General features: G+C 39.7%; 1 protein-coding gene across 1 annotated transcript in view; it reads right to left on the bottom strand.

Moving 5' to 3' along the window:
- Positions 1–2,140: 2,140 nt before the first annotated feature.
- Positions 2,141–26,128, bottom strand: part of LOC126278355 (mediator of RNA polymerase II transcription subunit 4) — a 63,572-nt gene continuing 39,584 nt past the window's right edge. The window contains exons 4-5 of the mRNA XM_049978415.1: positions 21,358–21,477; positions 2,141–2,402 (exon numbers count right to left, since the gene is read on the bottom strand). Coding sequence (XP_049834372.1) covers positions 2,230–2,402; positions 21,358–21,477 — 293 coding nt within the window. The 3' untranslated portion in view covers positions 2,141–2,229. The remainder of the gene's footprint in view (positions 2,403–21,357; positions 21,478–26,128) is intronic.

A 26,128-nucleotide genomic window follows, 5' to 3' on the forward strand; every position in this document is an offset into this window, starting at 1 on the left:
TCTCTCCCTCCCTCATCGTCCACAGGAATTATCAATCATTATTACTAACAAAACATCTAGTACTTTTGGCAGATATTTGCAATTTTGTTTGTGCAATGTGTATCTGGAGTAAGTCCAAACAAATGCTGCTCATCATGTCTTTCGTGTGATGCCCAGTGTTGATGGAAAGCATTGGTCTGTTTCCAGATACAAATAAAATTATTTTTAAAGCATAATTTTATGTGCTCATTTGATAGTGTTTCAGACCAATCTAGTGTGAGGTTTGTTTTATCGATATGTATTAACAGGGATCATAAAATATGAAGAAAAACCAGTATCCCAGAACGACTGCACCACTGCTGTATGGCGGTAGCAGCCAGTGTGGACTAAGATGGTGCTGTCGCTGCTGGAGTACTGCTTATTCTTCAAGTTTTACCATACCTGTTTCTGGTAGCGCCATTTGAAAAATAAGAACCAATTCATAATGGAGTAAAAGAAGCTTTATTTATGAACGTAAACTGTATCACAAACAACAATATGAATATTTTTTTCACTTTTCAACATAGTCGCCATGAACATTTACACATTTGTCAAGATGTGGCTCCAGCTTTTGCACACCAGAAGTCTGCCGCCTGACAGTTAAGCCAGTTAGTAACAGTCGCTTTCAACAACTCATTTCCCAAGTGCTTTCCACCACGAAATTTCTTCAGTTTTGGAAACAGATGAAAGTATGATGGTGCTAAGTCACAGCTGTATGGTGGATGATCCCAATAAAACTTGTCCAGTTGCATACCTGTTCTTGCTGCAATGTAAGACTGACAATTTTCGTGAGGCATAAGAGTGCCACTACAGAGCAGTTCCCTCTGGCGATTTTGCATAGCATGCTTAAGCTTTAACAATGTTTCACAGTACCTCTCAGCATTTGTTATCATTCCCCTTGTCAAAAATTCTAACAGATGAATGACTTTCCTAACCCCCCGCCCAAAAAAAAAAAAAAAACATGCCCATGTTTGCTGTGTTGAAGGTTCTTGTTCAAATTTTCATGGTTTCGTGGGAGATTTTAAGTGATGCCACTAACTGGGTTGATGTTTATCCTCTGGAGTATAGTGTGCAATCCACATTTCATCAGCGATCAAAATGCAGCTCAAGAACTTGTACCCATCCTTGTGATAACAGTGCAAAATGGACAAAGAACATGCCATTCAATTTGTTTTGTGTTCTTCTGTCAACATTTTCAGCACCCATCCCAAACACACACTTTTTGGAGTGAAGTTTGTCATAACAGTGTGAAAAACTACTGAACTTGAAACTTGGGAAAATTTCTGATGCATCTCATCAACAGTGAAGTGCCTGTTTTGGCGAACTGCCTCATCAGCTTTTTGTGTCACATCTTCACTAATGACAATAAGCTGTCCATATCATTCTTCATCATGGACATTTGTCCCTCTTTCATTAAACAGCTAAATCCATTTACACACATTTCCATCATTCATTACACCTGCACCATAAACTTAAACAAGCTCCAGGTGAATTTCAGCAGGACAGACTTGTTTTGCATTTAAGAACCAAGAGCACTTCACAATCACCAGGATTACTGATTGACATGGTGACAAATGAACCAGTATAACCATACAACCAACACTGGCAGAGACGTGAAATGTAATGGTGGCGTACTGAGAAACTGGCCAGGAGTGGCACCGTGATCAGACGTCATGGGACAGGATGCACAGACATGATGCACTATTGGTACCTAGTTTAAAAATGAGCCTCGTGCATATCAGTTAAACAAATACCACAATAAACTAATCGGAGACCATTCTACTGAATGAGTACATAAAATTCTGCTTTGAAAATAATTTTGATTTTAACGGGAAGCAAACAGGCACTTTCCATTGACACTGGGTGTCACATGAAAGATGTGATGAGCAATATCTGTTTGGGCTGCATCCAGCTATTCACAGCCAAAACATACAGAAAATGCATGTGATGACACATCCTTTCTGGGCATAGCCCGAATGGAGCTTGCCCTCTTTTCGGATGTGTGTTTCCTGTCATTGCAATGTATGCAGTTAACTCACAAATGCCTCTGTTCCCTGTACCACCAACAATTGAAACAAAACTGAAATAAAAATACCAAGTTTTGGGAATTGAAGCACCAAAATTATATAAATAAGTAGTGATTTATTAATAAGCATACTATGATACTCATTATGAAAACAATTGTGACAATTGCATTAAAAATTACAACAATCACTGAGAATCACTTGATGAGCTGCTGCTCGAATCAGTAGACATCACTTCCACATCTTCAGTCTCTTTATTATGATTTCGTGTGTCCATTGCTACACTACCCTGACCAACAGACATATGAATTTCTCCAGATGGATGCCACGCAAACTGGCTTTGCTGTGATGCTGGAGGTTCTGGAACAGAAAATATATACTGTATTTTATATCAGAGCAGAATAAAAATGTTATCTTTTTTGTTGACATATCTTAGCAAGACAGATCATTTCATTATTATACCACTAACCCTAACGAAATGTTATGATTTCATTGCCACTACTGCCATTCATTTGAAAAATGTTTGCCAAGATATGATATTTTTATGCATTATTAAGGCCATTAGTGTTTCAATTTGTCTGATGGCATCCTCCATCCCTTTACAACCTGTGGTAACCTCTATAACGCAGCTGCCTCTAACACCTAATTGCAAATGTGCCATTTTTGATATTAGTGATAAGATGAGTTAGAGAACATGTTGTGCCCCGAGATATAAATTCGATACGGATGCAAGGCTTGTTATATATTAAAAGTTTGATAGTTATCTAGCCAATATTTTTAGAAGGTAGGTTACTGTTATACCTTAAAGGTAAACATATTTCATTAGTATATCCATTATATTATTAATATGAATTTGGATAAGAATGCCGTTGGTGGGGAGGCTTGCATGGCTCAGCGATACAGATGGCCGTACCATAGGTGCAACCACAACGGAGGGGTATGTGTTGAGAGGCCAGACAAACATGTGGTTCCTGAAGAGGGGCAGCAGCCTTTTCAGTAGTTGCAGGGGCAACAGCCTGGATGATTGACTGATCTGGCCTTGCAACATTAACCAAAACGGCCTTGCTGTGCTGGTACTGCGAACGGCTCAAAGCAAGGGGAAACTACAGCCGTAATTTTTCCCGAGGACATGCTGCTTTACTGTATGATTAAATGATGATGGTGTCCTCTTGGATAAAATATTCCGGAGGTAAAATAGTCCCCCATTCGGATCTCCGGGCGGGGACTACTCAGGAGGACGTCGTTATCAGGAGAAAGAAAACTGGCGTTCTACGGATCGGAGCGTGGAATGTCAGATCCCTTAATCGGGCAGGTAGGTTAGAAAATTTAAAAAGGGAAATGGATAGGTTAAAGTTAGATATAGTGGGAATTAGTGAGGTTCGGTGGCAGGAGGAACAATACTTTTGGTCAGGTGAATACAGGGTTATAAATACAAAATCAAATAGGGGTAATGCAGGAGTAGGTTTAATAATGAATAAAAAAAAATAGGAGTGCGGGTAAGCTACTACAAACAGCATAGTGAACGCATTATTACGGCCAAGATAGACACAAAGCCCATGCCTACTACAGTAGTACAAGTTTATATGCCAACTAGCTCTGCAGATGATGAAGAAATTGATGAAATGTATGATGAGATAAAAGAAATTATTCAAGTAGTGAAGGGAGACGAAAATTTAATAGTCATGGGTGACTGGAATTCGTCAGTAGGAAAAGGGAGAGAAGGAAACATAATAGGTGATTGTGGATTGGGGCTACGAAATGAAAGAGGAAGCTGTCTGGTAGAATTTTGCACAGAGCATAACTTAATCATAGCTAACACTTGGTTCAAGAATCATAAAAGAAGGTTGTATACATGGAAGAATCCTGGAGATACTAAAAGGTATCAGATAGATTATATAATGGTAAGACAGAGATTTAGGAATCAGGTTTTAAATTGTAGGACATTTCCAGGGGCAGATGTGGACTCTGACCACAATCTATTGGTTATGACCTGTAGGTTAAAACTGAAGAAACTGCAAAAATGTGGGAATTTAAGGACATGGGATCTGGATAAGCTGAAAGAACCAGAGGTTGTACAGAGTTTCAAGGAGAGTATAAGGGAACAATTGACAGGAATGGGGGAAAGAAACACAGTAGAAGAAAAATGGGTAGCTCTGAGGGATGAATTAGTGAAGGCAGCAGAGGATAAAGTAGGTAAAAAGACTAGGGCTGCTAGAAATCCTTGGGTAACAGAAGAAATATTGAGTTTAATTGATGAAAGGAGAAAATATAAAAATGCAGTAAATGAAGCAGGCAAAAAGGAATACAAACGTCTCAAAAATGAGATCGACAGGAAGTGCAAAATGGCTAAGCAGGGATGGCTAGAGGACAAATGTAAGAATGTAGAGGCTTATCTCACTAGGGGTAAGATAGATACTGCCTACAGGAAAATTAAAGAGACCTTTAGAGATAAGAGAACCACTTGTATGAACATCAAGAGCTCAGATGGAAACCCAGTTCCAAGCAAAGAAGGGAAGGCAGAAAGGTGGAAGGAGTATATAGAAGGTTTATACAAGGGCGATGTACATGAGGACAATATTATGGAAATGGAAGAGGATGTAGATGAAGACAAAATGGGAGATACGATACTGCGTGAAGAGTTTGACAGAGCACTGAAAGACCTGAGTCAAAACAAGGCCCCCGAAGTAGACAACATTCCATTAGAACTACTGACGGCCTTGGGAGAGCCAGTCATGACAAAACTCTACCAGCTGGTGAGCAAGATGTATGAGACAGGCGAAATACCCTCAGACTTCAAGAAGAATATAATAATTCCAATCCCAAAGGAAGCAGGTGTTGACAGATGTGAAAATTACCGAACTATCAGTTTAATAAGTCACAGCTGCAAAATACTAACGCGAATTCTTTACAGACGAATGGAAAAACTGGTAGATGCGGACCTAGGGGAGGATCAGTTTGGATTCCGTAGAAATGTTGGAACACGTGAGGCAATACTGACCTTACGACTTATCTTAGAAGAAAGATTAAGAAAAGGCAAGCCTACGTTTCTAGCATTTGTAGACTTAGAGAAAGCTTTTGACAATGTTGACTGGAATACTCTCTTTCAAATTCTAAAGGTGGCAGGGGTAAAATACAGGGAGCGAAAGGCTATTTACAATTTGTACAGAAACCAGATGGCAGTCATAAGAGTCGAGGGGCATGAAAGGGAAGCAGTGGTTGCGAAAGGAGTGAGACAGGATTTCAGCCTCTCCCCGATGTTATTCAATCTGTATACTGAGCAAGCAGTAAAGGAAACAAAAGAAAAATTTGGAGTAGGTATTAAAATTCATGGAGACGAAGTAAAAACTTTGAGGTTCGCCGATGACATTGTAATTCTGTCAGAGACGGCATAGGGCTTGGAAGAGCAGTTGAACGGAATGGACAGTGTCTTGAAAGGAGGATAAACATGATGAACATCAACAAAAGCAAAACGAAGATAATGGAATGTAGTTGAATTAAGTCAGGTGATGCTGAGGGAATTAGATTAGGAAATGAGACACTTAAAGTAGCAAAGGAGTTTTGCTACTTGGGGAGGAAAATAACTGATGATGGTCGAAGTAGAGAGGATATAAAATGTAGACTGGCAATGGCAAGGAAAGCGTTTCTGAAGAAGAGAAATTTGTTAACATCGAGTATAGATTTAAGTGTCAGGAAGTCGACCCTGAAAGTATCTGTATGGAGTGTAGCCATGTATGGAAGTGAAACATGGACGATAAATAGTTTGGACAAGAAGAGAATAGAAGCTTCAAAATGTGCTGCTACAGAAGAATGCTGAAGATTAGATGGGTAGATCACATTACTAATGAGGAGGTGTAGAATAGAATTGGGGAGGATAGGAGTTTGTGGCACAACTTGACAAAAAGGAAGGACCGGTTAGTAGGACATGTTCTGAGGCATCAAGGAATCACAAATTTAGCATTGGAGGGCAGTGTGGAGGGTAAAAATCGTAGAGGGAGACCAAGAGAGGAATACACTAAGCAGATTCAGAAGGATGTGGGTTGCAGTGGGTTCTGGGAGATGAAGAAGCTTGCACAGGATAGAGTAGCATGGAGAGCTGCATCAAACCAGTCTCAGGACTGAAGACAACAACAACAACAACATGAAGACAACCATCAAATTGGTCAGTAAAACTGGCCCCTGAAAGCCTAGGGCTGAACCAAAATAGGTCTTGTATCTATTGTTTGGCACATTATTGTTTAGCCATGGTAGAGTACACAACTCATAACCCTTTGGCTGGATGTTGTGGCAGGTTGCATCTCATATACTTTAACAACAATAGAGTTTCAGAGGGTCCAAACACCTTTTCAGTTCTGATATTTTACAATTTATTTCATTCTTCCAGTTCAAAATTAATATTTCTTCTGCATTTTGGTCTACATCTACTGTTACTTATGGTCTGGCATGATCGTGTTCTCCATATACTACTATAATTGCCATACTTTGTAAAACTGACTGGAAAGGGCAACAAGCCATAGCGGATCAAATGCAAACCTAATGTGAAGATTAGGGTGTACAATGGTCAAAAGGGCAGTTCTTGGGGGAACTGGGAAAGGGAAAGAGGGAGAGAAAGAACGAGAGAAAGGGGTAGAGAGAGAGAGAGAGAGAGAGAGAGAGAGAGAGAGAGAGAGAGAGAGAGAGAGAGATGGGCAGGTAGACTGCAGCATTGTTTGCACTGTGCAGGGTGTTGCAACTGTCCCTTTCTGTGGCTTGTTTGGGGTTGTAACAGGAAGCGGTGCAGTCTACATCAGGTACTCTATTTTGTCAATGCTCTGTAAAGAATCACATCCCCCAAAGTTGCAAAACAATGGTGAAACCAGTTCCAAGGCAAGAAAGTACAATTTCTCATGAAGAAGCCCCATCCCTGCAGATACCTACGCACATGACTATAAAAGTTCACAATAATGTGCCTAAAATTTAATAATTTTGTATCAAAACTACATTCCCAGAGGTTCCATTTCAATAATACCCATAAAATCAGTAGTAAAAACTCAAATTTACATTACTTAAATATATTTACTTTCACTGTCAGTGATCTCCTCGATAAGGCCACTACAAAAAAGCCGCAAGTTAGTATCTCCTACCATCACATAGCATAATCTCCATGCTGACTGCTGCTTTTACTGCTACAATACACTACATTCATAGAAGTACAAGTGAGCTTTGTGTGTCTCACCTTGCAGGACACGTAAGGTTGGTAGCATACTCAAGTCTCACCTACATATGTTCCGTACACATGCTGTGGTAAGTGTGGGTTACAAAAGTGTTGTGTGTGTGCTGCAGCTGTTAGATGTGTTACTGTACTGTTATTGTGTAAGCTGATTTTTGGTGAGAATGCTTACTATTGCACAGAGAGCATTTTTAGTGGAAGAGGTTTTCAGTGCAGGAGGAAACTTTACGGAGCATGTGAGGTGGCAATTTAGATTGCGTTTTCCTGCTTGGAGGTGTCCACATCATGACACTCTATGTGATTTAATATGCAAATTCCAGAAAACATGTTCCATTCATAATGCACCATGAAGTGGGAGGCCCACAATCTTCACAGAAGGGTTATTCCATGTCAAAGAGTCCAATATTAAAAAGTGTCCCCACTCGACCATCTCAAAATCTAATGAAATTTGGTGTGAAGGTTCTATATGGTCTTTGATGCTTATATACCATATTTCAATTCAGTATCATCAGTGGTTGAATTTTTAAGGGCTTATAAAGAAAATTTAATCCTCTTCGCCTCACATACAAAGATGCAAATGTGCCAAATTTGCTAGGCTTTATTAAAAGTTCTAGCACTCATTTGGTCATTTCCTTTAATATACATAGACAACTTTTTGTGTTAAATCACACTGTGGCAAACATTTGGGATTTAGCCACACCTAAATATAGATACAAGCCTCTAAGGTAGCTAAAAAATTCGACGTGCTATTCTGAGAGCCAAGGTTTGACCGTCTACTGCTACTTTTCATATGAACTGTCATAGCAAAACTTGAGAGGGTTATTCCTACCTATGATGTCTATGTACATATCAAATTTAACTAACATTGGATGCCTAGAAGAGAAGACATGCACCTGCAAAGTTGGCCAAAATTTTCTATGTGCAAATTATGAGGTATTTTGGGGGGCGGGGGGGGGGGGGGGGGGGGCAATATCTCAAATGTGTCTTGTTTAATCCTCTTTTTCTTGCCACAGCTTGAAAGAGCATGCTTTAAGCTTTCAAAGCTATACTGTTTAATTTCTGGACCTTGCATATTGAGGAGTAAGAATACCTATTCAAAAGTAGGGAAAATGGATTATTGGTAAATACAAAAAATTAATACAATTAGAAATTGTAAATCAAAAAATGTGTAATTATAGTTTCTTTTAATAGTTTAAGACTTGCCTGCAGTTTAGGGAATGTAACTGTGCTAACCAGTATTTTTGCATTATTTTACAGTATAGAATATAAATATAAAAAAACCTCTGAAAATGCTCTTAAGATCATAAAATCTAGATGATCATAATGGAATGCTATGTTGTTTAGAATGTTTTAACTTTAAAATGCATGGTGGTGCATCTATGCATCGTCACTCAGTTTCCATTGAAATTATAAAGCAGCAGTAGTATTTTAAGACAGCAGTGGAACATTGCTGAAACACCACTTTCTACTGTTGCTTTCATTATTGCCTATTTTCACTGTGTCCATCTTCTGTGAGGTGTAATCTTTGGTGTTGACATTGTACCACCTTAGTGTTAAGTACTGAGTGTTTGAATAATCTATAATCATTGTTGTAACTGAAGGTAACCACTAAAATAATATGTTTTGATGGCCTAATACATACAAGACTGAATATTCTATGCTTCAAACCTGGGTATTCATAAGCTTTCAAAATTGATTGTTATAGATCAATAAACCATTGTATAAAATAACCAGAAGACCCCTTTACCCAGCTACTTTGGTGCATCAGATGGAGCTGACTGTCACAAGTCATCATCATCCTATTATGACAAAAGTCAACTACAATCAGTTAAGGAAATGTCACTGATGGACAAGTAGCTTCTACAATGTAGATCTGGGCTTGATGTTACTGAAAGTGCCCAAATTTGTCCCTACCATAATGCCTTGTTGATGACAAAATTTCAGTTCCTGAAGAAGATTTGCTGCTACCCATTTGGTAAAGAAAAACATGTAATCAAGAAGGCTTTAAGAGCAATGACCATTGCAATATCTGATAGGTTGAAGTTATTGACTAATGTTTTTAAATCTGGTCAGAAAATTTGTACCAAATGTAGACAAGAAGAGGCCTAAAAAAATCATCCCACTAGATAAGCAAGAATCACTATCCACTGAAGACATGGGTGTCGTTGATGCTTGCTTTACTGCTAATACTTCATTATCATCACTTGTAGTGCCACCATTAAAGGTTCAGCGGATCAGCAAAAGGGATTCAATGGGATATGTAAAGCACAAAGTTCTGAAAGCCCAAGTTAGCATTACTAAGGTAATTGCCACAGATACTGGTGTGAGCCAAGTAGATATTGCTCAAATACTAATGGAAGAGTGCCAAAAGTTTAAAGATATGGATATCTTAATTGAAAAACTTAAGCTCAAGGTTTCAAGAAATTGCAGTAAAGTTCAAATTTTGACACTGGCCCCAAATAGCTGGACTACTGAAAAAGTGGCTAAAGAATTTGCTGTTTCGAATACAATGGAGAGAAAGTCTAGAAAACTAAAGTTAGGAGATGGGATTTTGACAACTTGTGCAAACCGAAAAGGGAAAAAGCTCAACGATTAAGTAAAACAAAAGGTTCTCACTTTTCTTGGAGATGATGAGTTTTCTTGTTTATGCTCAGGCTAAAAGGATTGTGTTGCAATAAAAATAAATGGGAAAAAGATTCACACGCAAAAACATCTGCTCCTTTGAAAAAATTGAAAGAAATGTTCATTGTTTATTGTAAGCAATATGGAAATCAACTGAGCTTCTCAAAATTTTATAAGTTCAGGCTCAAATGGTGTACTGACGTTGGTGCTTCTGGACCACATTCAATATACATATGTGCAATTCATCAAAATGTCAAATTAATGTTGGCTTCAAAAACATCCATCCAAGATGACTACAAGGTTTGAGGAAAAAAATGTATGCAGTTTGGAATCAAAAGATTGTGTGCTGCAATGTTGTGAGGAATGTCTAGGAAAAATACAACTAGTGGCTTTTCTCGAAGATGCTTTTGAAAACTATGACCCTGAAGCACACACACACACACACACACACACACACACACACACACATTGGAGACTTTGTCAAAGAACTGTTGAAGATTTCATGGAGACTCTGATTTTGAAAATTACCGGTTTAAGAAGCCATCACTTTGTGACAAAACACTACAGTTTATACCTTAAGCAGCTACTAATAAATCTTGAAGAAAATGAATCAATTATATTGGCGTGTTTTACTCAGAATTATTCATTTGTTGTTGACGATGCTGCACAAGGATTTCATTGGAAGAATAGTCAGACCACACTACTTCCATTTATTATCTATTTTGATGGCAAGGAATGTCATGGTATTAGCGTTTGTATGATCAGCGACTGTCTCCATGATTATACCATTGCTGTCCATGCCTTTCAAATAAAGTTAATAGCATATTTCACATGAACAAGAAGATGTCCTCATCAGCTTTATGTACCCACCTGGTTCTGCTCGTTCCTTCCACTGACTAGCTGCTAAAGACACCTGCTGGATTCCTGAGCAACATATTTTCATAACTTTAGAAGCACCATCACCAGCATCATCAGGAAGGCAATAGTTTTCCTCAATCTGTCCTTGATAAAATTGTAGAACTATTTAACCAAAAATGGAACTGACTCTCTAGTGTTTTTGTTTTGCAAGTTTGCTGTGTTGTGTATTATACTTGTTTTATGGCATATGTTAAATTAATGCTTGAAACTGATTTATATACTAAAAAAAATTAATAGTGGAGCTTAATCAAGGTGTATACACAGACAAGGGAAAAAAAATTCCCAGATTTCTCAGTTAAAAACACGCTTTCTCCTGGGTGAAAACATACTTTTTCCCTGACATTATATTTTCTCTTGGAACTGTATAACTTATCAGTCCTTTGAATGATTATAGTTTTATACTCGGAGGTAGTATTTTCTGGCACTTTAGAAAACTAAACACACGGAAAAAAACACGTTTTGGAAAGATCTTTAATGTGCAGCAACATGTACACTGGGTATTTTCATATTACGAAAGTATAAATTCGAATTTCACCAAACACCGCATGTTACTTTCCAAAGCATTGAAATCAAGTTTGCCATGCGCTTTTGTAAGCCAGTCATAGCTCATGTCACGTGATCTCATCAGTTGATGACAGCGGGTATTCAGAGCTTAGGACACGTGATGTAGTCAGCCAATAGCAACATCACTGTTAAGTAGTGCGAAGACACAAACAGAAAAAGTTAATGGTTTAAATTAATGTACGTAGTGTTGCTACAAGAAACACAAAGCTTTCACGTATAATATTGGTCTATGAAATTAATATGCTGCAAGACAAGCGAAGCTTCCACACATAATGTTGGTCTTTTATGCACGTATTACAATTTAAGATATATCACACAAATGTGCCAGTAAAATTTTTAATAACGACATAAATATCTGATCTTCCTGGCTCGAAATTCATCTAAATGGCTCATCATCAAAGATCTGATTTTTAAATGAGAGTCCAACTCTCTGCGATTTAAGAAATTCATCGTACATTCTCGCACATAGTTCAACATCCGTAAAAGGAAATTTACTTTGATGGTAACGCTTTTCAAACTACCATTCGGAATATTTTCTCGCGACCTGTTAGAAATAGGTTCATTTCTGCAGTTTCCAGAGAGCATCAGATGACAGGCGCCACCACGCTTGCACAGGTACGATGTCGTAGGGAGCCCGTATGTTCGTATGCGTAAAACATTAAAAGATCTTACATTATGTCCTAAAAGAAACAAGACATCAGAGGATACTCCAAGAGGATCGGAATTTCGTGACCCATACTAAAATGTGCACATTTAAAATGCATATTTAAAGTGCACATTCCTATGTCTAGATTCCCAGTGAAGTAGGCCACTACCAGATGATATACTTTTCAATGTGGTTTTTGGGACGTAAATTTTCTTGGAGTACCAGTACTGTGTTATCTCATGTTTGGTTCTTTATTATGGCTTAATGCTATACGTGCAAGAAGTTGAAAACGAGCACCTGAAATGCAGCGAATAGTGTGTGGAATTAAACATTTCGTTTCAAATATATTGTCTGCCTCAGCGGAAAGATTAATAACAGGAAATTTCTTCAGCTAACCGACAAAAATAACTTCATTGTTCTACAAGGCAATTAATGCTTGACTGTCAGAAAGGTGGAAATAAAATCTTCAACTAATAAAACATTTAAAAAAAAATGGTTCAAATAGCTCTGTGGTCATCAGTCCCCTAGACTTAGAACTATTTAAACCTAACTAACCTAAGGACATCACACACAGGATTTGAACCTGCGACTGTAGCAGCAGCACGGTTCCGGAATGAATCGTCTAGAACAGCTTGGCCACCGCAGCCGGCAACACATTTCAGCCTTCCGTAATTATGTGAATGTATTTTAATTCACTTGATAGCTCTTGACCACAGAAATCTGTTTTGTTTTTATTTGACATGCGAGCACTAAACGAAGAGGAAACAGCAAATTCACTAAATGTAAACACGGGTCACGTGGAGACTACCGACTCCCTCATTGTAACTCAGGCTGCTCTGCCCATCAGCCTCGGATCTATATTTCCGAACCTGGGCAATACACCGCCACTCCCTCGAGCATTCGAGATAGGACGTCAATAATTAGAAAAAAATCGAATTTCAAAAAATATGTTCATTTTGTAGCGCAGATCTTTCTGAAGAGTGTGATGCTTAAAACATATGTGTTCGAGTAAATGTAAGACATGTTATTTGGTGGTAAGTGTGCCAAAGTGCAGTGCGTCGCCTCCTCTCACAGCATTCTTCTGTCGCACGTCACTGTATTTCGCTCTGTGGAATTGAAATGTGTATTTTGTAATGGATGCCATCACACCATATTAAGGACAGTGGAAATTAAAATGTCCTGTGGTGCTGTGGTGCATCTCCTGCTTATAGTTGGCCGGTTTGACATCCTGCCCCTCTTCCCCCCCCCCCCCCCCCCCCCAAAAAAAGAACTCTTCAGAAAATTTGCACTCTTTACTCCCTATCAGCTAACTACTTGCTGCTTTGTGCTACATAATATTAAATATAGGTTACATAAACCCAATAAAGACATGAGACAAGCAAGACAATACACATTTCTTCAATCCTTAGCTCCTAGAATTTTTTCTCTCTAATCTTGCTACAGCTTTACATTGTATGCTTTCCTTTCTACTAAAGAATCTATTACCTCATCAAAGTTTGTCAAACGTTTTGCTACGTGAAAAATCGAAATATCGTTGTCTAACACTGAAAAAGCTGGTAATACAAAGACGACCCAAGACTGGTGTGGTTTCCCGATCGGATTACATCTATTTTGTCACTGTCTGTTAGGTAAAACAAAATAAGCCTTTCTAATACTGCAAAAAATTGTAATACACACCAAATAAACAAGACTGTTTTGGCACAAACAGTCTTTTTTGTAGCGACAAAATACACTCCTGGAAATGGAAAAAAGAACACATTGACACCGGTGTGTCAGACCCACCACACTTGCTCCGGACACTGCGAGAGGGCTGTACAAGCAATGATCACACGCACGGCACAGTGGACACACCAGGAACTGTGGTGTTGGCCGTCGAATGGCGCTAGCTGCGCAGCATTTGTGCACCGCCGCCGTCAGTGTCAGCCAGTTTGCCGTGGCATACGGAGCTCCATCGCAGGCTTTAACACTGGTAGCATGCCGCGACAGCGTGGACGTGAACCTTATGTGCAGTTGACGGACTTTGAGCAAGGGCGTATAGTGGGCATGCGGGAGGCCGGGTGGACGTACCGCCGAATTGCTCAACACGTGGGGCGTGAGGTCTCCACAGTACATCGATGTTGTCACCAGTGGTCGGCGGAAGGTGCACGTGCCCGTCGACCTAGGACCGGATCGCAGCGATGCACGCCAAGACCGTAGGATCCTAGGCAGTGCCGTAGGGGACCGCACCGCCACTTCCCAGCAAATTAGGGACACTGTTGCTCCTGGGGTATCGGCGAGGACCATTCGCAACCGTCTCCATGAAGCTGGGCTACGGTCCCGCACACTGTTAGGCCGTCTTCTGCTCGCGCCCCAACATCGTGCAGCCCGCCTCCAGTGGTGTCGCGACAGGCGTGAATGGAGGGACGAATGGAGACGCGTCGTCTTCAGCGATGAGAGTCGCTTCTGCCTTGGTGCCAATGATGGTCGTATGCTTGTTTGGCGCTGTGCAGGTGAGCGCCACAATCAGGACTGCATACGACCGAGGCACACAGGGCCAACACCCGGCATCATGGTGTGGGGAGCGATCTCCTACATCCGACACTGGCCGTACACCTCTGGTGATCGTCGAGGGGACACTGAATAGTGCACGGTACATCGAAACCGTCATCGAACCCATCGTTCTACTATTCCTAGACAGGCAAGGGAACTTGCTGTTCCAACAGGACAATGCACGTCCGCATGTATCCCGTGCCACCCAACGTGCTCTAGAAGGTGTAAGTCAACTACCCTGGCCAGCAAGATCTCCGGATCTGTCCCCCATTGAGCATGTTTGGGACTGGATGAAGCGTCGTCTCACGCGGTCTGCACGTCCAGCACGAACACTGGTCCAACTGAGGTGCCAGGTGGAAATGGCATGGCAAGCCATTCCACAGGACTACATCCAGCATCTCTACGATCGTCTCCATGGGAGAATAGCAGCCTGCATTGCTGCGAAAGGTGGATATACACTGTACTAGTGCCAACATTGTGCATGCTCTGTTGCCTGTGTCTATGTGCCTGTGGTTCTGTCAATGTGATCATGTGATGTATCTGACCCCAGGAATGTGTCAATAAAGTTTCCCTTTCCTGGGACAATGAATTCACGGTGTTCTTATTTCAATTTCCAGGAGTGTATAATTCATGAAGTACCAATATCAAATGCCTATTACGACAACTACAAGCAAAAAGCTTTACGTTAGGAAATAGTTTCACACTTCATTCATACACTCCAGTTTCTCAAGCATTAGATTGAAAAGTAGTAGTACGAAAATTTTAAACTTCAAATCGTCATATTGTTCCATAATTTGTGTGATGTCCCCATTTCTTCTCCTTCCTCATTCTAACAAACAGTCTTATTATCACTAACGCTGTAACTATTCCTGCCAATGTTAAAGCTTAATCGCCGGCTAACTTCACTAACTCTGCCACAATCACCGGTTTAGTTATTCTGCGACTATTCTCTGGTTAGGTGCTGTTACATGTTCGTACAACGCATTTCCGCGCTTCTTCCAGAATAGAACTTAAGTGGCTGCCAGCCAGGGAATGTACAACTGGCCCTTACTAGTATAGCGACCTGGCCAAAAGTTTTCGCTCAATATTTCTTTTTCTTGGATACACCGAGAAGATAATACATAATCTTTCTTACCTGTTATTTGTTGATTTCCACTCCAGTAGGCTGAATCTATGGATTTCGCTAGTAATTATAACAACGCTGATCATTTGCAAACCCTATCAACCACACAATCACACAGTGGTTGGCATTCATCTGTTCAGCCTTACTCCACTCAGCTTGTATAGCCCCTTTTGTCTCAAGGAAAGTTTGTTTCTACATGCGATGAGGATTCCCCTGACAGAGACATCATGTAACTATGCGTGCATTCACAAATCAACTTACGATTCATTCAGAAATCAACTTAGAATATGTTCAAAAATGTTAAAAAACCAACAGGGATACGTTTCAAAGTCATATAAATAATCGACAGACTAATGTGCGCTGGATGTTAATCGCTTTCTGAAACAAGGCTTTTTCCCTCAAGAATATGAATACTATTAAAAAGACACTATAATTACACATTTTTTGATTTACAATTTCTAATTGTATTAATTTTTTGTATTTACCAATAATCCATTTTCCATACTTTTGAATAGGTATTCTTACTCCTCAGTATGCAAGGTCCAGAAATTAAACAGTATAGCTTTGAAAGCTTAAAGCATGCTCTTTCAAGCTGTGGCAAGAAAAAGAGGATTAAACAAGACACATTTGAGATATTGACCCCCAAAATACCTTATAATTTGCACATAGAAAATTTTGGCCAACTTTGCAGGTGCATGTCTTTTCTTCTAGGCATCCAATGTTAGTTAAATTTGATATGTACATAGACATCATAGGTAGGAATAACCCTCTCAAGTTTTGCTGTGATAGGTTCATATGAAAAGTAGCAGTGGACGGTCAAACCTTGGCTCTCAGAATAGCACGTCAAATTTTTTAGCTACTTTAGAGGCTTGTATCTATATTTAGGTGCGCTAAATCCCAAATTTCTGCCACAGTGTGATTCAACACAAAAAGTTGTCTATGTATATTAAAGGAAATGACCAAATAAGGGCTGGAACTTTTAAAAAAGCCTAGTAAATTTGGCACATTTGTATCTTTGTATGTGAGGCGAAGAGGATTAAATTTTCTTTATATTCCCTTAAAAATTCAACCACTGACAATACTGGACTGAAATTTGGTATATAAGCATCAAAGCCCATATAGAACCTTCACACCAAATTTCATTAGATTTTGAGATGGGCGAGTGGGGACCCTTTGGCCCCCTTGACGTGGAATAACCCTGAACAGAAGCTTGACAACACTCCAACAGAGGGTAAATTGTGGAGCCCAGTAAAATCAGTGAAGAAATAGTCACACATGGGTAAAGTCTCTTGTACAACAGCAGCTAAGACAGTAACCAAATAACTGTGGATATACCTGCATAATATTACTGCAGTGCAATGATTATATTGTACGGACCACGAAATCATTATTTCAGCAATTTGGTAACTGATTTGGAGTTGGTATTTTAGATAGGCCTTTTTCATTGATGGGACTTGGTTTCACCTACCTGGCTAGACTAATTACCAAAATTCACAAATTCAGTCATCAGAAAATCCACATGCCTTAAGAGAAACCCCACTGCATGCAGAGGAAATCGTAGTGTGATTTGCCATAACACGTGCGCGAATTATAGGCTGATCTTTTTTGGTACTACCATCACTTCCAATGTCTATGGTTCCCAGACAATTTATCCATTTCTTGCCCTGTTGAATGAAAATGACATCAATCATTCTCTTTTCCAGCAACACAAGACTACAGCTCATATGGGGCACCAGTACTTTGACTTTTAGATGAAATCTTTGGAGATAGAGTAATTACAAAAGGTCTCTGGCCCCTGCGCCCACCAGATCTGTCTTCACCTGACTATTTCCTTTGGGGTGCATCTAAAACATTTGTATATCACAATAACCGAACAGCAATAGATGAACTGAAGAGAGCAAAATCGATTATCTGCATATGATTATACGTGATACATTAATAAAAGGTGTTCACAAATAAATGTTAATGAGTTTGGACTATGCCTTCAAGAAAGAGGAAAACATTTCCAGCACCTTCTATGATATTGGTAAGTACAGTGTATTTAACTATAATTAATATAATTGTTTAATTTCTCTGTTTTAATTGTACTAATGATGAATCCCATCTCCCAAAATGCCTGCAACCACTACCAGTGAAGCCTATGTCCGAGCTTATACCATGATGTGAATGTGTTGCAAACCTTACATAAAAGGCTACAATCCATACAAATATCTTTGGTTATGCACAGTAACTGTGTACCTGACAAGTTCCCCTATGAGTATGGATACTACGTGACTTACTAACAGCAAACATTGACTGAGGCATCTGCTTGATTAATTATCCTAATGCCAGGGAATTACCAAATGCACAGTACACAACGCACAGTAATCTATTCCCATTTTTAAAAACCCTGTCTGGATAGCAAAAGTAATTAGATGCAAGAAAAAGGTGGCGATGGCTATGACTTGACGCAAAAGGTATCTTGGCAGGGTAACGAGCAAGACAAATCTTGTGGTCCACCAATTAACATGAAGAGTACGTACACAGCCTTTTTTTTTTAAAGAGAGAGAGAGAGAGAGAGAGAGAGAGAGAGAGAGAGAGAGAGAGAGAGAGAAGAAAAAAAGAAAGCACCCAGAAGAAATTGTCAGGTATTTTTACCGTTGTTTCCAGGTCCTATAGGGGTTATAAGGGGTGCCAGCAGTGTAGTCACTGTGAAGGACATGGAGATGTCATGTACTCTCATGTGGGATAGTGTTATCATCTTGAAAGGAGCCTGATTGTGGGTCTCCATTTGGCTGACTGACTGAATCATGCAATATCCAGATTTATGGGGAATTTGGATGTGGCAGTGACCAGACTGCATTATGGCAGGCATAATCGCTGTCAAGGTTTCGGTCAACCATGCCTGATCACAGCACCCTATTGTGCACCAAGTAAATCTTAACCCCTTCATATTTGCACCTGTCATCCAAGAATAAATATTTGGTTCCCTTCAACTTTCTGTCTCAACCCACACCATTAGTCAGTGTGTGGCAGCTGGATGAGGGAGTTATTGTCCCATGCGTATGCTGCCATGAACAACGCAACATAAATGGCAGCGACCTGGGAGAGGTCCCATCTTTCTAATATTTTCGGGAGGCACAGCAGTGTGACTCCTGGCATCATGGTGTGGGGAACAATCGGATATGACTTCAGGTAAAGCATGGTTGTGACTGATGGCACATCACGGACATCATGTGTTACCTCTCAAGTGGCAGTGTACTGGTGCCCTTTTTCAACATGAAAATGCTCGTTCCCCATGACACGTGCCTTTATGAACTGTCTTTGTGATGTTGAGATATTCCTGTAGCCAGTAGGATCTCCAGATCTCTGCCTGATGGAGTATGTATGGGACCAACTAGGGACATCAACTCCATCCCAGTGCCAGTGGCCACGATAACAAGGATCAGTTACAACAGTTGTGAGCCAACTTCCCTCAGCTAGCATGCATCTGGACCAGAGGGGTGCAATGTCACACTAGTAAGTGGCCTCAAACTGCCAAATTCTTTGAAAATTTCACTTGATTTTGCAATCACTTAAATAATGTCATATGTCCTTTCAGTCCATGAGTTTTATTTTGTTGCCTCCTGCCCCTCTGGGTGCTCACTTAAGGCAATGTTTGAAGGCACAGGTGCCTCGAAATGCTTGGCTTGTATTTTTTTTTTTTAATCCTCTTCCCAACACCAGAACTTCCAAGCTCAACAGAGACAAACTATATTTCCTGTTTGGCATCTTCCCAACCCTATATACCTTAGTTCTTATTTCTTTTGATTTTACTTCAACATATATCCTTTCAATTCTTTTCAGAGTTACCTTTTCTACTGTACTCTTCTTCCTTCCTCTGTAATTCCCATTTCTCTTGTCTTGTGTTCTCTATCATTCAATTACATCTGACCTGCAGATTCTGCAAGTTCAGTCCTCATTTTTGCCCTTACCAATTATGGCAGGTTACACTAGTCAACAAATTTAAACCTTTTATCTGCATCTGGTTTGTAAATGGGTGGATTCAACTAATTTTGGGGTGCTGAATTCAATGGTATAATCATTTTTTCTGTATCATGTCACATTTCTCAGGTACATAGTGGAATCAAAGACAGTACTTGCATATATTTACAGAATTAAAACAAACAAGAAACAAGTACTCAGAACTCAATGCTATTTTATCTGTATTTATGGACAGGAGATCAATAGAAGATCTAAATTAATTCATTACACATTTTCAACTTTAATCTCCTTTAGTATTTAAAAAATGTGATGATGATACTTTTGTCTATCATTTCATCACTGTTCCTTACAAGACTCATCATCAGAGGGTACCACTTTTATAACATTGTTCTATTGTACAGACACCTTGGTGAAAGTTCTCAAACCACTTTCTGCTTGCACCTCCAAAATGTTCTGGAAAGAATTCAAGTGAGAATGTTAAAAGTGAATTTTAAGCAAAATTTTACACTCCATGTTCTTGTAGCTGCCTAACAGATAATTTACAATGGAAACATAGTTTTCACTGCTTCTGTTGTCCAAAATGACCTTCATAATTGCCCTTTGAAAAATGGCTAAGCAGATAATTTGATATTTGTGAATTAGGTATCAAAAGTTGTATCTTTCATCAATTTTATTACCTGTGGTCCAACAAAATGTTGTTTAACTAAATCTACATGTATACAGTACCATTTCTTTTTCCTGGTTCCTCTCTTGGTTAAGGAATGACAAGTTAGAGAATCTTTAAAATCCACAAGTTACTGATCTGACAACAGGAAAGTAAATCTTGCTTGCCTATATCAAGTGTAATTTAATTTTAAAAAGTGAAATTTTCTGATGAAAAGAGACTCAAGATTGCAGCTAAGCAAACAACATCCTTTCTTATTAAATGACACAATGTCTTTCAACAACGATTTTCGACATCTAAAGTAGAATACATCCAATATACAAATCATTAGATACCAATGTTAAAAATGTCCCTTCAGAGGTATTACGGATAAATATTTTTATTTACTTCAAAATTTTGGGCACTCTACTTTGCATGATCTCACAACTCATCTTTCTAGAACCTGTGAAGTTCCTTGTTTTCATAACAAAATTCTACAAGGACGTGAGGTAAGGAACATTTCCACTAGTGTGTGCTACATGTACATAATCATTGCTGAAGCAGGAAAATTTTTAGCAAAATGGGGAAGAGTGTGGTATAAATTACACAAATAGTATTCCAAGGATGCTGCAAGTAAGGGTCTCTGGTATGTGGAAAAGTGTCAATGAAATATTATAATACTGTAGAGACACTGTTAATTAGTAACACATTCAGTATTTGAGTAATGACAGAAACGAGATTTTTTCACTGCCTTACCAAGAAAAAAAGAAAATAATACTAGAACCAGTCCAATGATGATAACCTCTTAAAGGAAAGAGGACAAAATTGCCTAATTCCTGACTTTCTAATACTGATTTTACTAAGTATTTAATCAGTAATTTACTATGTAGCTTTGTTTATTCTTATTTCTATTTTTATATTGAGAGATTTAGAGGATATTTACTCAGTAATTTATTAAGTAACTTTAATTATTCTTATTCCTATTTTTATCTTGAGAAATTTGGAGGATAAATTAAATAACAAACTTTAACTGCTATAATTACATACATTACTTACTGCGCTAAGCTTACGATAAGCATGCATATTATAAAAAGCACTTACCGACACCAGCTGCATGCGTTCCCCTGTGGAGATCAGAGAGACTTCCTTGTTGTTGCATAAGATGACCATTCATGGGTAGATCACTCAGCCTTCCAAGGAAACCAAGACGCATTTCTATATCTTTTTTTCCAATAAAAATGTAATGTTATAAAATCATTAGGATTTATATTAACATTGAAACAATTATTTTCAACCTTAACTAAGAAAGTAATATTATGGTACAAACAAAATGGGAGTAAGAACCAAATGCTGGGAAGTATAAACTAGTAGACAATAACACGGATGCATCAACAGAAAGCAACTAATGTACAGTAATAAAATTTTGATAATACATTTGTCTAGGTAACATAATTAAGTAATTAAGATTGTAAGATCAAAGGTTAATGTGTGTGCATGATACCATTGCAAATGTGAAACACAGGTACATTAATAACTGGTGTAACTGCTAGAATGTTGAATGGAAGCATTTGTTGTTTTGTACAGGTGCTGGATGTCAGTTTGTGGGATGGAGTTCTATGCCTTTCACAGATGATCAATACAGAGACGGTTAACGCTCTTTGTGGATGACGCTTAAGTTGTCGTCCAATGATGTTCCGTATGTGCTTGACTGGAGAAGATCTGGTGATCGAGCAGGCCAAGGCAACCTGTCAACACTGTGCAGAGCATGTTGTGTTACAACAACAGTACATGGGCGTGTGTTAACCTGTAGGAAAAAACCTTGGAATGCTGTTCCTGAATGACAGCACAGCAGGGTCAAATCATCAGACTTACATACAATATTGCAGTCATCATGTGTGGGATAACCATGAGAGTGCTCCTGCTGTCATACGAAATTGTACCCTAGATCCTAACACCAAGTGTACGTCCAGTGTGTCTAAGCACGCAGATTGGTTGGATGCAGGCCCCTAACTGGTCTCCTCCTAACCAATACATGGCCATCACAGGTAATGAGGTAGTACCAACTTTCATCAGAGCACACAAGGGACCCCACCCTGCCAATGAGCTCTCACTTGACATCATTGAAGTCGCAAACAGCAGCTGTTTGGGGTCAGTAGAATGCATTCTACATGACATCTGGCTTGGAGGCATCTTTGAAATAACCTATTTGTAACAGTTCATTGTGTTACAGTGGTGCCAACTGCCGCTCAAACTGCTGCTGCAGATGCAATGGGAGCACCAGAGCCATCCATCAAACATGATAGTCTTCCCTTCTGGTTGTGCCCTGTGACAATTCGGAGCCCAGCTTTTTTGTGACAGGACATTCTCATGACCACTGTTGCCAGAAATCATGAACAGTGGCTTTATTCCTGCCAAGTATTTTTGCAGTATTGCAGAAGGAACATACAGCTTTTCATAACCCTATCACATGACCTTGTTCAAACTCAGGGAGGTATTGATAATAGCATCTTTGTCACCTTAAAAGCTTTCTTGACTAACAGCAACTCACCATGTCCAATCTCAAAGGTAACTAATGCTCATGACCATTTCTATAGTGAGTACTTAAAGCAAAACTGATTTGTATCCTAATAGTGATGATACTAGTGCCACTCTCATATGACTAGAGTGAAATTTGAATAGACATCATCTTTCAGAAGTAGAAACGCACCTACCACATTTCGTTTATGTTGTGCAACTCCTTCCTGGTGTTGCTATTTCTTTTCCATCAGTGTATAAATATTATGAGATCCACGAGCAATAATGGATTAAGATCTTAGTCTCCAGCTTGCATACACTACACTGACAGGTAGTATCAGATACAAGCTTTGTTACATCATCACAAGTATTTGGTACAAACTTTGTTACAACACCAAAGTAATGAAAGCACTGACAACATGTTTCACAAACATAGACTGAATAGGGAGATTTAGTAAAAACTGCACTTAAATGTTGAATTTTTGAAACAACTTTCATTTCTAAGGGCATGGCACTGACGTAAGCATCTACTGCTAAACAGCATTTGGCAGGAAACTGGTCGATGTTATTTAGATCCTGAGTTATAAATATAGCAAATATGTTCATTAATGTAGCATTTAATGAGGCTAGTGAGTATTAAAATAATCGGTACACAATTGAAACACATTTTAAACATACTACAACTTCTTTGAGACAGAAAGATGAACAACTCAAGACAAATAAGTCAATCATGTGTGTAACTGCAAGAGAATACAGACAAACAAGTCATCATGTCAACAGCTATGAGAGCAGCTCAGCTGAAACTGCAGAATAAAACAGAGATCTCATACAATGTATACTTAATAAAGCAATAACGAAAACCTATAAAATCTGAAAATTAATCACAAACAGCTACACAGTTTTGTTTAAATTCTGTATGCAACAGTAAGGTTATTAATACGCTTGCTAAAACAATTTGAGTTGAATATGGTCAAAATGGAGGCAAGTGAAAAATATTTAAAAATGCAAACTCAGCTAGAATCGCAGTTACTCACTCTCATTTCCATTCATATCCACTGACCCATATGAATATAACACAGAATGCAAAGCTATAGACATAGTCCAAATTCTACAACCCACATAAAATATGGATAAAGCAGTGCAGCAACCTGGTCCGGCCATGGCTACAGGTCAAAGAGCCCGGGTGTCAGAGTGGTCAAATGCTACACAAGTTGCATTTGTAACACAGTGGTATCTGGAATAACATTTATTTGCCAAGATGGGTATCAGAGCATTAAAGCTGCCACGGTACATCATACTGCAGCTGAGATTCAGCACATGCTGTGAAGAGCTGCTTATATGCCTCATCATCATGACGCTGGTGCTGGTCAGTGTGCTGCATTCCATTGTGTTGTCATGTGTGTGCGGGGGGGGGGGTCTGTGAGAGGACGGGCAAGCAGTGGCCCCGATGTTGGTTGTCGCGAAGGATTGGCCCTGGTCACCCACCATGAGTCTACCAAGAAGTGGATGTTCAAGAGTTAGCCAAGAGCTGGGCGATCGCACCATGCCTGAATAGCGTGTAAATAACAGATTGCAGATCATTCATGAATGGCCCCTCGGTGGGTGGGAGGCTGGCTGCACACCAGTCTTCTCCTCATCTGCGACATACCAGTAGGCAGCAATGGTGGACCACGACTATTGTAGATTGCATCAAGTTGACTGCATCTCGACACTGAAGTCAGCAAGCAGATAGCAGGCAGCCCAGTATTTATCAGCTTGTCATGGTTTGGTTGGTTGGTTTGAAGATTAAAGGGCTATCAAGATATCTGTCCCTTTTTCTTCAGATTATGTGTCCCTTTTTTTTCAGTCACACAGGTCTCAGATTAAAACCATACTCCAAAGGACTCCAATCCCCTGAAATCCACGGAATGGAAAAAAATGCATAAAACTATGTATGTAACCACACTGAAGTAGAAAACACAAGTATCAAAACAAAATTGAAAACATTAACTAAAACGAAAAAAGCAGTAGAAGTTGGTAAAATAATACAGCAAAGGCCTTGACTGGCTGATTGCAAGAATAAAAAAGGATGAGCCAGCCATTCTGCATCACACTAAAACCCCAGTGTAAAAAACACAAAGCAAGAGAAACACTGATGGTGAAAGGACGGCCACCAAGGTGAACAGATAGCACCAGAGGGAGCAAGGAAGAGCTAAAATGCACAAAGGGTGAGGGCCTGGAAGATGAGGGTAAGGCACCCACCCTTCAATAGAATGATAAAGAAACCCTTCGGATGAAAAGTCTATTGTAGGGCATCTAAGTTAGGACAGTCCAACAAGATGTGGGCCACTGTCAAGCGTAAACCACAGTGACACTGAAGTGGGTCCACGCAACGTCAGTGTGATTCAGGCATCAAAGAATGTGAAGGTGCTGTCAGTATTTTACTTAAGCCGACAAAGATGAGGAAGCCAAGTTAAGCGGGCATTGAAATTGATGAGTCCACTACATTAATGAGGTGGTCATCAAGATAAAGTTGTAAGTGCAGATAAACTATCAGCTAAGTATGGCCGATGCGGAGCTGGCGAAGGACAATGGAGTTCTTACGAGAGGTTGGTAAGGAGAACCTCCACACATTCATTGTATCCTTTACTATACGTAAGCTATGCAGCAACGCCAGGAAGCACCATTTTGTATTACAGAGGCCAAAAACCTTGCGGTGTGACACCAATCAAAGATCAGATTCCGGGATGCCAATCTCCAGACTCGGTTTACAAGTAGCCTCTTTGACTAGCCTGCTGGCAAGTTCATTTGCTGGAATTTCAACGTGTCCCAGGGTCCCTACACAGACCACTGACTATCCACATTGTATGAGGACATGAACTGACTCTTGGATGGCCATTACAAAAGGATGGTGAGGGTAGCACTGGTAAAGAGTTTGTAAGGTGCTCATGGAGTTGCTACAAAAGAGGAAGGACTCCCCGACACGGGAACGGATTTGCTCAAGAGTGCGAGGGACGGCTACAAGCTCTGCAGTGAAAACACTGCAGCCATCTGGCGAGGAGCGCTGTTTAGTATGTCCTCCATGAGCATAAGCGAATACAACGTGACCATCAACCATCAATACATCCATGTAAACTACCTCTGAACCCCCATCAACCATCAATCCATCCTTGTAAACTACCTCTGAACACTGGAATGTGTCAAGAAGAGAGAGAAACAGGCGGTAGAGGGCCGCAGGATGAACTGCACCTTTTGGGACTTGTGATAGGTCCAGACAAATCTGTGGTCGAGGTATACACCATGAAGGTATCCGAGTGAACCCAGAGGAGAGGCAGTAGGGGGAAAATCTTGAGTTCAGTGAGAAGGGATTGGACACAGA

Source organism: Schistocerca gregaria, chromosome 1 (assembly GCF_023897955.1).
Source record: "Schistocerca gregaria isolate iqSchGreg1 chromosome 1, iqSchGreg1.2, whole genome shotgun sequence".
NCBI lineage: Eukaryota > Metazoa > Arthropoda > Insecta > Orthoptera > Acrididae > Schistocerca > Schistocerca gregaria.